The sequence below is a fragment of the Panthera tigris genome, chromosome D3, assembly GCF_018350195.1.
Source record: "Panthera tigris isolate Pti1 chromosome D3, P.tigris_Pti1_mat1.1, whole genome shotgun sequence".
In the NCBI taxonomy this organism is placed as follows: Eukaryota; Metazoa; Chordata; class Mammalia; order Carnivora; family Felidae; genus Panthera; species Panthera tigris.
In genome coordinates this window covers 32875087-32890799 of record NC_056671.1, presented here as the reverse complement: position 1 = coordinate 32890799, position 15713 = coordinate 32875087, and the positions used below count along the sequence as shown (strand labels likewise).

Sequence of the window (15713 nt, the reverse complement as noted above, 5' to 3'; positions counted from 1 at the left end):
AGAGAACATCCCAAGCAGATTCTAAATGTCAGCACAGAGCCCAATACGGGGCTCCATCCCATGATCCATGAGATCGCAACGTGAGCTAAAATCAAGATACATATATGATATATAGTATGAAAATATATATGTATACATACATAATGGAATACCATATATTATACTGTATTACTATATAATATATATGTATATATCTATTACAACTTCTTTATTCATCTATTGATGGACACTTGGGTTGCTTCCATATCTTGGCCATGGTAAACAATGCTGCTGTAAACATAAGGGTGCATGTATCACTTTGAATCAGGGTTTTCCTTTTCTTGGCCTCCCTTCCCAATTTAAACTGGGCCTTATAACTTCTTAGAGAACCCTGTTCTTTCCCTTGACAGCATTTGCATAATTTGAAATGTATAATAAATGTATTAAGTTGTGTGTGGATGTGATTGAACATATTTCTACCTCACTAGTGTATAAACACAAGGACCCATGTCTTTTGCCTCACCAGATACGAACCAGAATGCCTAGCATATTGTCAATGCTTGCTAAATACTAAATAAGTGGATGGATAACAGGGAGGATGGGTCAGTGAAGGAGTAGTGAGAATGACAGAGATAAATTTTTTTTTTTGTTTTCTCAAGTTAGATTTTCTATAGCCTCTTTCTTCTACTACTCAAAGATCTAAAATGCAGCCAATTTTGGGGAAATTGGGGGGTTGTTAGATCCAAAACATTACATGGTATATACATTTGTTATTAATGGGGCCTTGAAATAAATGTGAATCTAGATCTCCCAATTTCCTGCTTTAAAAACTTAATCAAATGTAATATTTACACCGAGTGCCAATTGGTACAGCATACGCTTGTTACATGCTGTGTCGCATTTAGCAGACCAATCTGCTGTATTAACGGGATTTATATTAGATATATTTAACCATCAGTTGTAATATTTCATGTCATTTTGCTAGAAATTAAGGACCACATATTATAGCAGAGTTCTTAAAAGCTAACAGAAATCTTCATCCGTTGCAAACGATCTATAAGATGATGGATATTAAAGGGGAAACAATGGAAACTGGGGATTTCTGGGAGGTTGTAGCCATAGGAGGCCTGGAGAAAGGGCACTCCGTCTGGATGTGCCTCTGCTCCTCTCTGCCCTATACTGTGGATCAACAAATAGTATACAGAGTGCAATTTCATAACTCATCTTAGCAAATAAAAATAGCATATGACAATTACATGTTCTCCTTTTCAGTGTTTTCTTAAGTGTAGTTGTTAAAAATGATGTCACGGACCTCCTGATTTGGAGATTTTGTCGACACCAAAGCCATAATAGAATTACGGTAAGGACCAAAAGTGTGTAGACATGTCTGCATGCGTGTAAAATGTAAGTGAGCAGAAAAAGGCGAGGCAAGGTGCGGCAATCTCTGCAGGGAATACATCCGGCAGTTCAAGATCTGAAAGCTGGCATCTCCATCCCTTTCTCCGGCTTCCCGTTCTCTTTTACCACTATCCCAGATTTTAAGTGCTGCAATGGCAGCTCTGGGTGGTGACGGCACCACCACCGCCACTGCGGCACTGTCCGCAGCTGCACTCCGGACTCGGGCAACCGTATTTACGGTATCGAAGTCCCGAGCGCGAGGCGGTGCCTGCCGTCTCGGGGGCCGGGCCAAGGCGGCGATATTTACCGTAATCAGAGTGGACCAGGCGGTAGGATTTACGGTGGAACCAGCACGGCTGCAGTACTTACGGTAACGAGGGTCGGCCCTGGCGGCGGTATTTACGGTAACGGGGGGCCGGCCCCGGTGGCGGCTTTTACGGTAACGGGGGACGGCCCGGAAGGCGGTATTTACGGTAACGGGGGCCGGGCTCGTGGAGGCCCGTCGGCGCGGCGGGCTCGCCGCGTTATCAGGTGATCTCCAGCCCGGGCGGCTGCCACCCCCTGCACCCGGCGGAAAATGCAAAATGGCCCTCCGGGACAGTGAGGGGCCGTGGCCCTCGGCCCGTGCCCGCCGCACCCCCAGCCCGCAGCCTGCGGGCGGTAGCGCCGCGCCGGGTGCGGGTGCAGCCCCCTCCCGCCCCTCCGCGGGGGCCCCGGCCTGAGCCCCGAGCGCCCCGCGCCCTCGCGCCCACATGGGTCTGTGCTACAGTCTGCGGCCGCTGCTCTTCGGGGACCCGGAGGACGTCCCCCACGCCGCCTCGGAAGCGCCTGCGGAGGACGCGCGGCCCGGCCCGGTGCCGGCCCCGACCCCGGCCTCGGCCCCGACCCGGCTAGGGGGAGGCGCGGCCCAGACCCCGCTCCCTCGGGGCGCCGGCGAGAGCCCGGCGTGCACGCGGCCCAAAGCCGCCCCGAAGAAGGAGCGGCGACGGCGGCCGGAGCAGCTACGCGCGGAGGAGCGCGAGGCGGAGCGGGAGGCGAGGAAGGTCAGCAGGAACATCGACCGCATGCTCCGCGAGCAGAAGCGCGACCTGCAGCAGACGCACCGGCTCCTGCTGCTGGGTAGGTGTCGTCGGCGCGCGCCGCGCCCCGGCCGGGCGCGGGGCCCGGGTCCTTCCGCACCCGGTGGGCTACGGTCGCAGACGTGCGCGGGGCGGGTGGTCGGGCTGAAATCGTCGCTAGGTCGACTTTTACACCGACAGTATTTACATCCGTGATTTGGCCGAGAACACACTGCCGGCCTTAGCTGCCTTCCACACCTTGTGATTTGGGCCATTTGCCCATTTATTACTAATTAATGAGCTTCTCTGGGAATTTTCCCCCCTCAATTGATTTACTTCCCCGGCCTGTGATCCACAGGGATGGCTAACGCGAGCATCTCATTTCCTGCAACGGTGTAGTCACGCTGCACTTTGTTTTAGGAACACAAATGGCAGGAGACTGGAAGGCCTTTTAGCGTGACCGCAAACCTTTATTCCAATCGCAGAATTAGGGCAGAGTTGTCGGTGGGTGTGGCTTGTAGAAGTAACTTCAACAGCTGAAGATGTGGCACTTCTATTTCATTGAGTAATTGCAGCCCTAGTGCTCTCGGAACGTTTGCTTCTCTTTCAGAACCAGCAGCAGAATAGCGTGGCAGGCTCCCCGAGAGCTGTGCGTGGTGCTAACTGCCTGCAAGAAAGCGGGCACCAAGTCACCAGCGTTTTAAAGGAACAAACTACTACACGGTTTGCTAGGATTTTCTCAAAGCTTTAGCTGTAGCAAGCATAGCAGTGCTTCTCCAAGTTAACACCCGGAAAGCATTTTCTATGTACTCTACTGGAGAATAAAAATAAATAAATCCTTTAAAATTTTTAAAAAATCATGAATTCCTGATGCGGCTTGACACCTTTTAAATGTTAAGGCAAGGGGCGCTTGGGTGGCTCTGTTGGTTAAACCTTGAATCTTGGTTTCAGCTCAAGTCATGATCTCACCCTTTGTGAGTTCAACCCCGCGTTAGAGCAGAGCTTGCTTGGGATTCTCTCTCCCTCCCTCCTCTCTCTCTCTCTCCCTCTCTCTCTCTCTCTCTCTCTCTCTCTCTCTTTCCTCTGCCCCTCCCCTGCTCGTGTTCTCTCTACCTCTCTCTCTCAAAATAAATAAATAAAATTTTTAAAATAATGTATGTTTATTTAGTTTCTGAGAGAGAGAGACAGAGTACAAGCAAGGGAGGGGCAAAGAGAGAGGGAGACAGAATCTGAAGCAGGCTCCAGGCTCTGAGCAGTCAGCACAGAGCCCCATGGGGGGCTTGAACTCACAACTGCTAGATCATGACCTGAGCTGAAGTCAGGTGCTTAACCAACTGAGCCACCCAGGCACCCCTAAATAAATAAACTGCTTTAAAAAATAAGTTGTAAGGCAAAAAATGTAATTAATATGTGGGCTTTTGACCCAAATTTTATGAGATAATAAAGAAAAAAAACTGTTTACTTCTGTGCTCTGTTATGCATAGGAAAAGAACCCATTCCATGACTTAAGATACCTGGTTATAAATGAAGGTGGCCTTTTTAACATTTAGAGAACCAATTAAGTCTTCAATTTGAAAGAGCTCACTTACTGCAAGAATGACTAGTTAAAACAAGTTAAAACAACACAGCCCTAGCTGCTGTATCCTGGTGAGATATCTGAATTCTAAAATAAAATGAAATGGGGGGGGGGGGGGGGGCGTGGTTGGTGAGAGAGAAACAGAGAAGAAAAAACTAAACAAGCAAGCAGGTTACCTGAACAGGGTAAAGGACCACATCAGAAGCAGAGTTCTCATCAACAGTGCTAACTTCTACAATATGACAGAGCAGCGTTTCCAGAGTTCCGAAAATATGGAATTGTAATCTTAGAATTTCATATCTCATTAAACTGTTGTTTGTGTATGAGGGTAAAATAGATTTTCAGAAATGCAAGTGCTTAAAGCATGCTCCCACCCACTTATTTGTCTGGAAGGAAATTGATTTGAAATTGCTCAAGCCAAAATTTGTAAATGCATCAGATTAAGATAACTCAAAAAGGAGAGGATTGTGGTCGCAAGAAATAAGAGAAGAATAAAATAAGGTCTAGGGTTGTGGCAATGTAATGTTTTAATGTGAATGTGCAGTTGAACAAATTTTTTAAAAAATAAAAGGATAGGTGAAGCAGAGCTTGTCTGATATATATAAAAATGAATAAGCTTATGATTCTTTGAAGAGAAACTGGGAGATCTATCTAATGAAGGGGTTGATGTGCGCCAAAGAACTAACTTCTAGTAACACATATTGAATGCCTATCCTCTTTAAAGATATTGTCTCATAGCCTAATGTAACTTGTATATCAACCTCATATTGAAAATGGTGTTGAACCAAACTACTCACCCTTTGGGGGAAAAATACATTGTATCTGTCACCCAAAGATGTCAACATTAAAACATATACTGTTGCATCAGGTTGACATGGTTTATCAGATTTTGTATAGATTTGAGTTAAACTGAGAAAGGTTCTTGGTTTTGTTAGGATTTAGAATGGATTTAGCTGGAAAACTTTGAATCAAAAGCATGTCCTCAAATGTTTGTTTTGCTGCTATTGTGTTGAGTAGCCATTTATCTTGCTTGCAGACCCCATTTACTTATTCCGGAATGTGCATCAGAGAACTCACAGGCTCAGGAAGGACACATGCACTTCAGGGCCCTTCCTTACTCCATGCTCCCTGGTCCAAGGCTGTCCCATCTTCCATGTTGATATCTCCTCCAGGAGACATGCCCACAGTCCTCCATGGGAATAAATGTTTAACTCACTCGTGTCCATATTGAATTCTATTTGCATCTCTTGTTTGGCACTTTGTTACAGTCCACAGGACTTCATGGGTGCTTTGATGCATGCTGATGCCCCCCTGGGTCCGTGCCAATGACCTGGGCTTTGTTTCTTGCACAGGACTTAGCACCCCACATTGTGCTAAGAGCACTAGAGTCTGGGAGCCAATGCGACCCGTGAGGGCTTAACAATAAGAGGGATGTAATTCCATTGTAACCTTTAGATGGAGCATTCTTTCAGGCATGGGGTGGCTGGATTTTAAGAGGGTGCAGCGACGGTGTGGAGATAAGATGGAGGTTCCAGTTAGCAGGCCACAGATCCAGAAGGGATCCTGGAGTCAGAGCTAGAGCAGTGGAGCAGGAAAGGGGAGGGAATGGTCTCGGAGAAGTGGGCATATGTCAGGTGTGTAGGGTGGACCATGGGGAGGAGTTCTCAGAGAACTCTGTTCTCCAGAGCATGAGCTGTATGTGAGTAGGCTTGAACTGCCATAACAAGTACCAAACAACAGCCATTTATTTTCTCACGGTTCTGGAGACTGGAAGTCCAAGTCTGAGGTCCAGCAGATTTTGTTTCCTTTAGACCTCTCTTCCTGGCTCGCAGATGGCCACCTTCTTGCTGTGTCCTCACATGGCCTTTCTTCTGTACACCTGTACACAGGGGAGATGGAAAAATCAGATTAGAGACCCACGCTATGACCTCATTTAACCTTAAGAACCTCCTTAAATGCCCTGTCTCCAAATATAGGCTCTTTGGGGTTTAGGGCTTCAACTTATGAATGAGAGGTAGGGGGAGGGGCACAATTCAGAAGGAGGTTTCAGAGACAGGCCACGCTCTGACTACAAGGGACAGTCGTGTCCTAGCTTCATCCCACTGTTGCCTTGTGAGAACTCAGGCCCACTGTTGCCAGGTCTTCTGAATTTCCGAAACAAGATGAAAATGCCCATTTTCATCTGACGCCTACTTATTTTTAAGCATTGGCTCAAATTAATAAAACACAACCTATGTGCCTGATGCAGTCCACAGGCCACCAGTTCTTATCTCTGATCTCTATCCCAAGCAACACAGACGTTTCTAGTCTCCAGTGGTAGCGGCCCTGGGTCTACACCGATGAAAACACAGTCGACAAAACTGAAGGTAGGATCAGAATATTTATCCAAACACCTTGAGCAAGGAAAGCTACATTCACCATTGTCCGAGCAGATTTTTCCACCACTATGCTCATGGGGTTATCATATAGTAGATGCCACTGTCTTTTCTTCCACAGCTTTTGTTGACTCTGATGTGAACCTTGTTCACCACATACCTGTTGGGGCAGAGCCGTCATGTACGACCCAGCTACTCATTTGATACTATTCCTTTTCCAGATTGTTACTCAATTTTCCAATTCTCAGTGGTGGGTAGGATTTATGTTTTTTGCTGTATTCAACTGTTTCCTGTTCTGTTTTTGTATGATTGGTACTTCTGTGCCAGGAATACACCTTTCACCAGGGAAGTGATCCCTTTGGGGCATTTGCTGATTTCCCTCTGCACCCGGCTGTTAGTACAAACCAGAATGACCTCAGTCCAAGTGTTCAGTTGCTCCAAGAGGAGGCGCTTGGTATAGTCACAGAAACGTGGAATATTCTCCACTGTAGGGTTTTGATCACTTGTTTTTTTGTTTGTTTGTTTTCAAATAAATGGCTGGGATTTTTTTTTCTTTTTTGTAATAATTTTTGTTCGTGTTTATTTATTTTTGAGACAGAGACAGAGTGTGAGCAGGGGAGGGGCAGAGAGAGAGGGAGACACAGAATCTGAAGCAGGCTCCAGGCTCTGATCTGTCAGCGCAGAGCCCGACACGGGGCTCGAACCCACGGACTGTGAGATCATGACCTGACCTGAAGTCGGATGCTTAACCGACTGAGCCACCCAGGCGCCCCTGGGTTATTCCCCCCCCCCTTAATTCATGGTAATGCATACAGTGGCCAAGATAGCCATTGAGTTGTGCAGTAGACTTGAGGTTCGTGGCTGTCTGCAGCACATCCTCGTCAACTTGCTGCCTTCCTTTTGCCCCAGCTTCCCGTAGGAGCGTGGCTCTGAAAGTCAGTAGAAGTCCCAGATAACCTGACTACACCTTCACTTTCCTAAAGTCACAGAAGCGTCACACTTCCTTACAGCCTTGGAAGGGGATGTCATGCCCTTATGGTATTTTAGTCACAACTTCTGTATCATTCTACTGTTTAATTCATTAACTACAGTTTTACAGGCTTGACACTGACATTGTTTACATGAAGCCAGATTTCATTCCCAGAATTCAAGCTGTTCTTTGACCTGTCAAAACACCGGAAGGTCAGAGCACTCAGCCAAAGCTGCTTTCTTTGACTTGGGTCGTAGTCAGCTCTGGCTGCGATAACACCACAGACAAGGTGGCTTACACCACAGAAATTAATTTTCTCACAGTTTGCAGAGGCTGGAAATTCCAGGTTCAACATCCAGCAGAATTTGGTGTCTGTGGAAGTCTCCCTTCGTGGCTTGCAGATGGCTGCCTTCTCGAATGCTCTGTCATGGCAAGAGAGGGCACTGGTCTCCCTTCCTCTTATGAGGACACCAACCCTATTGGATTAGGGTGCCACCCTTATGACCGCCTTTAACTTTACTCCTAAAAACCCTGTCTCCAGACAGTCACGCTCAGAAACACAGCTTCAACATATGACTTTTGAGGGGACACCGCTCAGTCCATAACGACTTGCAAACCCATTCATGTTTATACAGATGATTAGTACTGGCTCTGAAACTGGACTCAAGCTAGATGTCAACTACTGTGATTGTGTCACTGGAATATGTAAGTCTTTTTATGAATACTCTCAAAACTTGGGGATATACTTATGATCCACTAAAAGATGCATGGTGTTTAAGAACATGGCATTGGAGTCAGACAGAAATTTTGTTTGAAATCCCAACGTACCCATTTACCAGCTATGCGACCGTAGGTGAGGGCTGCAGTTTCCGTATCAGTAATAATCCTGATGCCACATGCTTACTGACAGGATTAATTGAAATTAGTTGAAAAAAAAAAAGTATGTAAACTTACTTGGCATAGAGCTTAGCACCTGGTGAAGACTCCATAAATTGGCACAATCTCTGAATTCTATATTCAGCGGAACCACTCCTCCCTGTGATACCCATACTCTAAATTGTAAACTAAATAGTAACACGAGATCACACGGTCTAAAAACACTAATCCCATTCCAGATTCACACAACCTCTGGAGCCCAGGATTCCAACCCAGCAGTCTGGCTTCACTGCACCACACTGGTAAACAGCCAGCTGGAGAAGGTTGCAATGGTCCAGTCAAGAGAGGTGAAGAAGTGAATGCAGGCCGGTGTAGTAACAACAAAGAGGAAGGGCCAGAGGCGGTCGAGATATAGGCAAAGTAGAATCCACCAAATCTGGGGACCGAGGAGGTGGTGGAAAGGAGGGGCGGCGGGCGGGGGGGTGGGGCGAGTCTTGGTGAAATCTTAGATTTCTCTCTCGGGCAATATGGCAATGGCACCCCCCACAATAGGGGACTTAGGAGGAAGAGAGAGGCGGAGTGAAAGAACAAAGAGTTGCGCTTGGAATGTGTTGAAGGTGAGTCACCCATGAGAAGCCGGTGGGCATTGTCTGGGAAGCAACAGGCCCTGGGGGAGGGGATGCCACCCCAGGAGAATATTCAGAGTAGGAGAAGGGCCCAGGACAGGGCCCCAGATCAGAAGAGTGTTGCAGAAGGAAAGGTATAAAGAATAATAAAGACATCTGGGAGAAGCCAAGGAGTTTCAGCTGGGAGTTCAAAGATAATTAGGACCAAAAAGGAATCCCCAGCGTTTTCCACTTTATGCAAAGTGGTACAGGAGGCTGGAGACAAGAACGCAGGAACAGTGCAGCTGTCACAGAGCCCATTCTGGGGAGGACAATACAGCAGTGACCACAACTTTCAACGTGGGCCTTAAGGAAAGGGTTTGGAAGGATCCAAATGAAATTGCAGGATGTGTACAGGTGATTGCCTCCTGCAGGTGAAGAGAAAGACGTGGGGAAAGGAATGATCAGGTGTTTGTGCTCACAAGGGTTCCTGAGAGAGCCCGGGCTCGCCTTGCACTCCCATGAGTCTGCTGTCTCGCATTCAGGTGTGTGGGCCCTGCCCACCCCCACCCCCCCACCCCCCCCCACCCCCCCACCCCCCCCACCCCCCCCACCCCCCCCCCCGCCTCTACCCCAGGTAACTGTTCTCTTGACATTGTCAGACACATTTGCAATCTAGAGTGAAATTCTTCAGTGGCAAGCAGGTTGTTCAGTTCAGTTGAAACCAAAAGATCGAGCAAATTCTCTAGCTAATTCGGTCTATGAAAAGTTTCCAAGTATAAGCATTTTCAAAGGTAAGACCTAACTACGAGGGCCTCAAATCAGCTCATGACTTTCAAAGATAAGCAGGAGCTTGTCAAAACCCCACGACATCAACAAAGCAATTGGAGTAAACAAAGAACCCTGAATGATTGTTCCTTACCCCACAGCACCCAGAATAATTGACTTCATGTCTACATTTATTAATACTCAGTTATTTTTTTGGTTGGTTTCAAGCCAAAACAAACTCTTTAAACTGAAAAAAAGAGAAGAGAATCAGACTGTCAGCTGAAGCAGTGGTTCTAATTCTATTTAGGGACAGTGAAAACTGCCTAGTGTTTTAAAATTTCCTTACTAGGGATGAATAGACAGAGCACAGAGGAATTTTAAAGCAGCTAAACTACTCTGTATGATGCTGTAATGATGGATACAGGTCATTATCCATTTGTCCAATGGATACAACACCAAGGATATACAACACCAAGGATAAGCCCTAATATAAACTGTGGACTTCAGTGGATCAAGATGCATCAGTTGGGTCATCAGCGGTAACAAACAAACCACCCTGTTGATCTAGGAATGTCAGTGATAGGGGAAGGCTGCGGGGAAGGCGGGCAGGGGGATATGGGAAGTCTCTATACTCTCCAATTTTGCTGTGAATCTAAAACTACTCTAAAATTAGATCTTTTTTTAAAATTCCCTTAATAGAAAAGGAGAAAAATTCTCATCCCTGAATTAGGATCCCAAGAGGAAGAGCCCAGGACCACAAGCATCAGGCCCTCCTCTTAAAAAGCCCAAAAAGTTGACCAAAGCAGGAGAGATCGTGTCTCATTACCAAAAGCTATGGCTTATGAATAAAAAAGCACCACTTGAATACATTTCCTCCTGCAGTACTAGGGGGTAAATTATTGGCAACCAAGAAGGCTTTTAGAATGCAATCCAGCCCCTCCGCAGTGTGGAGAGTAGCATGCTGCGCCCTAGACCTCCAGGCGGCCTCGCATCTGCTCTGTAGGGCTGCCCGATCTCTGTGTCCTAGTCAAGAGCAGTCACAGCATCATTATGCTGCTGCTGTCAAAAGGGGTCATACCCAGTGTCACTGAAGACAGGATGTTGGGGGCGCCTCCCATCAAGCCTTCACTTGCTGCTGTGAGGGCAGTGAAGATGCAAAGCTGTCCCAGGGTAAGTGTGGGCCGCGTGCCCAGCACAGCTGCAGCCGGATGGTGGGTAAGGACGTGTGAAAGCAGCCCACTGGGTCACCTTCTCTTTAATCCTAACAGAAGAGACAGACCTAGGGGAGGCCCGCATCCCTATACCTTGTATTAGGGCTCACTCGGTGTATTTTTCTGCAGCAGAAAAGTGAGTTTTCTCTCCCAGGAAGTCAGATATGCCCTAAAAGTCGTCCAGGACGAACTCAGCCAGAGGACATTCGGCGTGAGAGGAAAACAAGGAGCAATTGTGTCGATACCCTGAGCCACGAGGGAAAAGGGTGCTTTATCCATTGAATCACTTCTACTGCTCACTTACCACACACATTTCTTTGAGAGCCTACTGTGTGGCAGTTGCTCCTCTGGGTAATATCACGGAGATTCCAAGGGGCAGAGGTACAGTCTCCGCCCAGAAGATACTCACAGTGTGGTCAAAGAAAAAGGGCATGAGCCTACAAAAGAAATAGCAATGTAAGCGTGCGCGTGCTATGTGCTGAATGGCAACAGCATGGGTGAATAACACCAGTAGTAGGGGTCACACAGAAATCTAACAGTGTGATAGGCTTCCCCCTTCCTTAGGATGCATCCTTAGCAGGGGAGCACAAGGAAGGCAGGAACTTAATTGCTTGGAGGAATTTTGGCGTTTGCACATAAATGTGTATAATGCTGTTACAGATCCTGAAAGCAGACCACCAGCAGAAGCATCCTGAAACCCGCTGGGAGTTTACACCTGGCAGCCCGGTTTCCGGTTTCCCTATTCATCGTAGAGCCACAGAAAGAACCCAGAGGTGCTCAGGAGGTAGCGGAGACCTGGGGTACTTACCAAATAGGACGGATGGTTTGAGAACATGAAGAAAGTTTGAAAGGCAGTATAAATGCAGTGTGAAGTGAGAGGGAGATGGCTCCTTTTACCCCCAACCATCAAAGTGCTTCATAAATCAATACTAGAAGCTGCATCTTGAATTACACCATCGTGGGAGACTGACTGTAAAGAGGCATGAAGAAAACAAAAGTTTATCTTTTTTTTTTTTTTTTTAATGAAGAAACATATTCATTGTGAAGTTCAGGGCTGTTATTTGACCCTCAAAAACGGTCCACATTTAAGCAGTGGACACTGTTTATTTACTACTGTCATAAGGACACCCTTCTTTTTTAATGTTTTTAATGCTTATTTATTTTTGAGAGAGAGAGAGAGCACGAGCAGGGGAGGGCCAGAGAGAGAGAGGGAGACACAGAATCCGAAACAGGCTCCAAGCTCTGAGCTGTCAGCACAGAGCCCGATACGGGGCTCGAACTGATGAACCAGGAGATCGTGACCTGAGCCAAAGTTGAGAGCTTAACTGACTGAGCCACCCAGATGCCCCAAGGACAACAGTTTTTAAGTTTTGATGAAAGTGGTTTTAAAACGTGCGCAGGTGAGGGGAATAGCTTACCCAGGATCCAGGCACTGGCAATTCTTCCCCCCGCCCCTGCACAGTGGGGGGTAAGGAGTTTTTGATGGTATAATTCTAATTAACTGTTGTTTTATAGTTTGAAAGAAAATAACTGTAAAAATAAATGCCAAGCCATAATGTGAAACCTTTAACTTCACTGCAGAGAAGCAGTTGTGTTTTGCAGGAGCTTCTAGAAACATCTAGAGAGTATAATTTGGCATCTCCATGCATGCTCCAGCTGGGAGGCCAAGACCTAAATTTCTGATTCTTCTTTCCCCACAAGTAGCTTCTCAGTAAGAGGCATCAGGTCGAGTCAGAATCATGAGGCACACGTGCACTGAGACCCAGATTGTATTTCTTTCTCAGGGGAAAGACAATCAGAGGTAGGCCAGCTACCAAGATCTATGTAGACACAAAAGTCGCCATTCTGAATGAGCAGAGCAAGACTCGGAAAGTGGATTAGGGCCCACAGCATGAAGCAGGACAGAATAAGAAGGTGGGTGCTAATCCCTGGGAGTGCTTGGGCCTCACCCTACCTGAGCCCCCAAGGGTTGGTCGACCTTAGAGACCACGTAGACAAACCATAAGGCCACAGCTCCCTGAGGAGGAAACCTAGAACAAGGCCAAAGCCAGCATATCCCAGAGGAGTGTAGGTTCCAAATCAATCAGCTCTTTGACCTTATTTGTTTGAGTCACTTGTGTGCTCAGAAGGAGGTCAGTGCTATATGATGGGCCACTCCTTCATTATTTCGATCACAGTCAATGGTACCTGCGACCTGCCAGGTCTGCCAAAGGCTGGCATACGAGGTCATCCTCAGAAACTCATGGCTTTGTGCAGGAGACAAGGATATAAAGCACCCGAATGACACAGCATAACCCAGTACCCATGATGCACTGAGGACAGAGGGACGAGGCCGTACAAAGGAGCTTCTGGGCAGAGGTCACCCAAGTCCGACCTCCAAAGAGCTTTCTCACTGAAAAATGAAAATACCCTTGTTGAATATTTCCGTTTATAAAGTTAAGGGATTTGCTTTCTATTTTGAGGGGTTTGTTGGAATAGAGTATATTAAGGTTCCACTTAAAACAAACAAAAAGTAAAAAAATCACACGTTTTCCAGAGGTGCATTAAAACTCTGGGTCCACTGCAAAGTTCAAAGTCCAGTTCAGATACATTGTAATCGACATATGTGACATTCTTGGGACATGAGAGAGTAACCCTCTCTTTTTAGTTATTACAGGTTTTCGTTGTACTAAGAAACCCAATGTGCTAAAGAAAACCAATCAGATGCCATGAGAGGAAGACAGCCATTTAATACATTTCTTTCCTTCCTGGGCCAGTAATGGACAATTACATAATTCTTTATCTCTGAAATTATTTTAACTGGTACTTCATTGTAGAATTATTTTTTAATGGAACAGCATGCTGAACATCAACTATTTATATATGCTGCATAGAAATAAAAAGCAGCCAGAGAGGAAGTTGGTCTGATATACTTTGCTGTGCCTAATGGAGAACGTTTCTTTAATATTCAGATCCACTTTCCTCTTCTGGTCTAATGGTATTTTCTTAGAAGAAACCGCTCCCATTTGGGCTTGGAAACAATAATGAGCTCATAACAGGGTGCAGGGGGACAGGGTCAATGGTCTCGCACGGGCGCAGACGCAGGAGTTGTGTGGCCCTGTGGATGGAGGGAGAGGAGGGATCTGGTGTCAGTGAGTCACCAAAGTGGACACAGGGAGGCGTGCTTCCCCCGATACTGCCCCATCCCAAGGAAGGCCTTTTATTTCTGCCTCAGCTCTCCCTTGACGTAAATTCCTATAGGTTATCCTATGTGTAAATAGTCCCTGATTTAAATCAAGCATAGCTGAATGTTCACTTAGGAATATAGATGATGGGTTTCAAAATCCTGTTATTCAAACCAAAATGGAAAAAAAAAAAAAGCAGCAAGCCATTCTTCAAAAGAACCTGAACATCATGGATCACTGTGGGTCACACGGTGGGTCACAGCCTGGATCACGCAGTGTATTGGGAGTTACTCTTTTTTTTTTTTTTTTTTTTTTTTTTGACTATTGTAGGTTTTCGCTGTGCAAAGAAATTCAGTGTTTTGAGGAGAACCAGTTAGACACCACAGGGGAAGACAGCTTGGAGTTCTGCCAAGGAAGTACTAAGGAAGTACTAAGGGCCCAGGCTCTCAGGGCAGAGGGTGGGAGCAGTGAGGACAGGGCTAGGGACAACCAATGACCAATGAGCTGTGAGGACATGTTCCCCCACATGAATATGCACCTGCTCCTGTTAATACACAGGTGCAGAGGGACAGCTCCAGCTGCCTGATCCGCTCACTAGCTCCCTCCCCGGCCCCCAGAACCCACCAAGTGGCCCGCGCTAGGGTCTTTGGGCTCCACTCCTCCATTTTTGCCTCTCTTCCCCTTTCTTGATTATCAGTATTTGCTTTCATTTTCTCCGTACAGCACCTTGCTCTTAAGTGGGGCATTTTAGTCATTCCTGTCGCGTTATTAAATGAAGATTAAGTCCATTACCAAGGATAACATTTTACTACTAGAGAATTGTAATTCAATTGGAGGCCAAAGGATGGTACGAGATTATTTGTAATTTTTTCCATAGAGTTTCCAGTCCAATTGGAAATGCCTGGTCTCCCTCCCTGGTCTACATTTACCCCTTGGCCCTCCCCAGCCAGCGTGGGCTCTGTTACTCAGTTTCCCCTCCAAAAGGAGGGGAGGACTCAGCCGCACCCGGTCAGGGCTCCAAAGGAGCACAGCTACAGGGTCAACAGACTTTTGCACGGCTGGTATTAACTAGCTGCCTTTTAGAGACTCCATTCCCTGTGTCTTCACTGAATAGTCTGTTTCCTGCATCTCCCCCTGCAACCCACCCCCCAGGCAGGGGTGACAGAAGCGGGGAGGGAAGGACCCCCATCCCAGGTTGCTGGGAGCATCCTCTCTGAAGTTCCCAGCCATGGACACCGTGGAACCCAGACTGAATACCGCTTCTTGCGAGACGCTGCTATACTGCAGTCCTTCACGCTAACCAACAATTTTATCACCCCAAACCATCCACAAGCACTGTGTACCCAGAACTCAGCTGCTTCTGTGAACCCACTGTGGAACTTCATGGTGACCACCCAAATGAGCACGAGCAGAGGCTGTTCGTTCAGACCCTGTGACAGCGGGAGAGTCAGCCACCGTCGCTGCACCTGGCAGGCTCAGAGACAGAGGCAGAGGAGCCAGAAAGCTTTTCAGTGGAAAAAAGGAAAGGCCTCAGGTGGAATTCCCAGCAGAAGCTGCTGGTGAGGGGAGGCTGCAGGTGGGCTAACTAGAAAAAGGGCATCCCATCTGATTGGTTAGGAGTACCTATTTGCCATTCTCCAGGTGGTCCTAAGTTGGAGGTTGGGGACAAAAATTAAGGAAGCTGTCAGTTATTAATCAAGTCCTGGCCACTTGGGACCAATTGTTAAAGGGTT

General features: G+C 46.9%; 1 protein-coding gene across 1 annotated transcript in view; it reads left to right on the top strand.

Annotated features, from left to right (window-relative positions):
• Nucleotides 1-2129: 2129 nt before the first annotated feature.
• Nucleotides 2130-15713, top strand: part of GNAL (G protein subunit alpha L) — a 149945-nt gene continuing 136361 nt past the window's right edge. Inside the window, exon 1 of the mRNA XM_042961326.1 lies at nucleotides 2130-2496. Coding sequence (XP_042817260.1) covers nucleotides 2130-2496 — 367 coding nt within the window. The remainder of the gene's footprint in view (nucleotides 2497-15713) is intronic.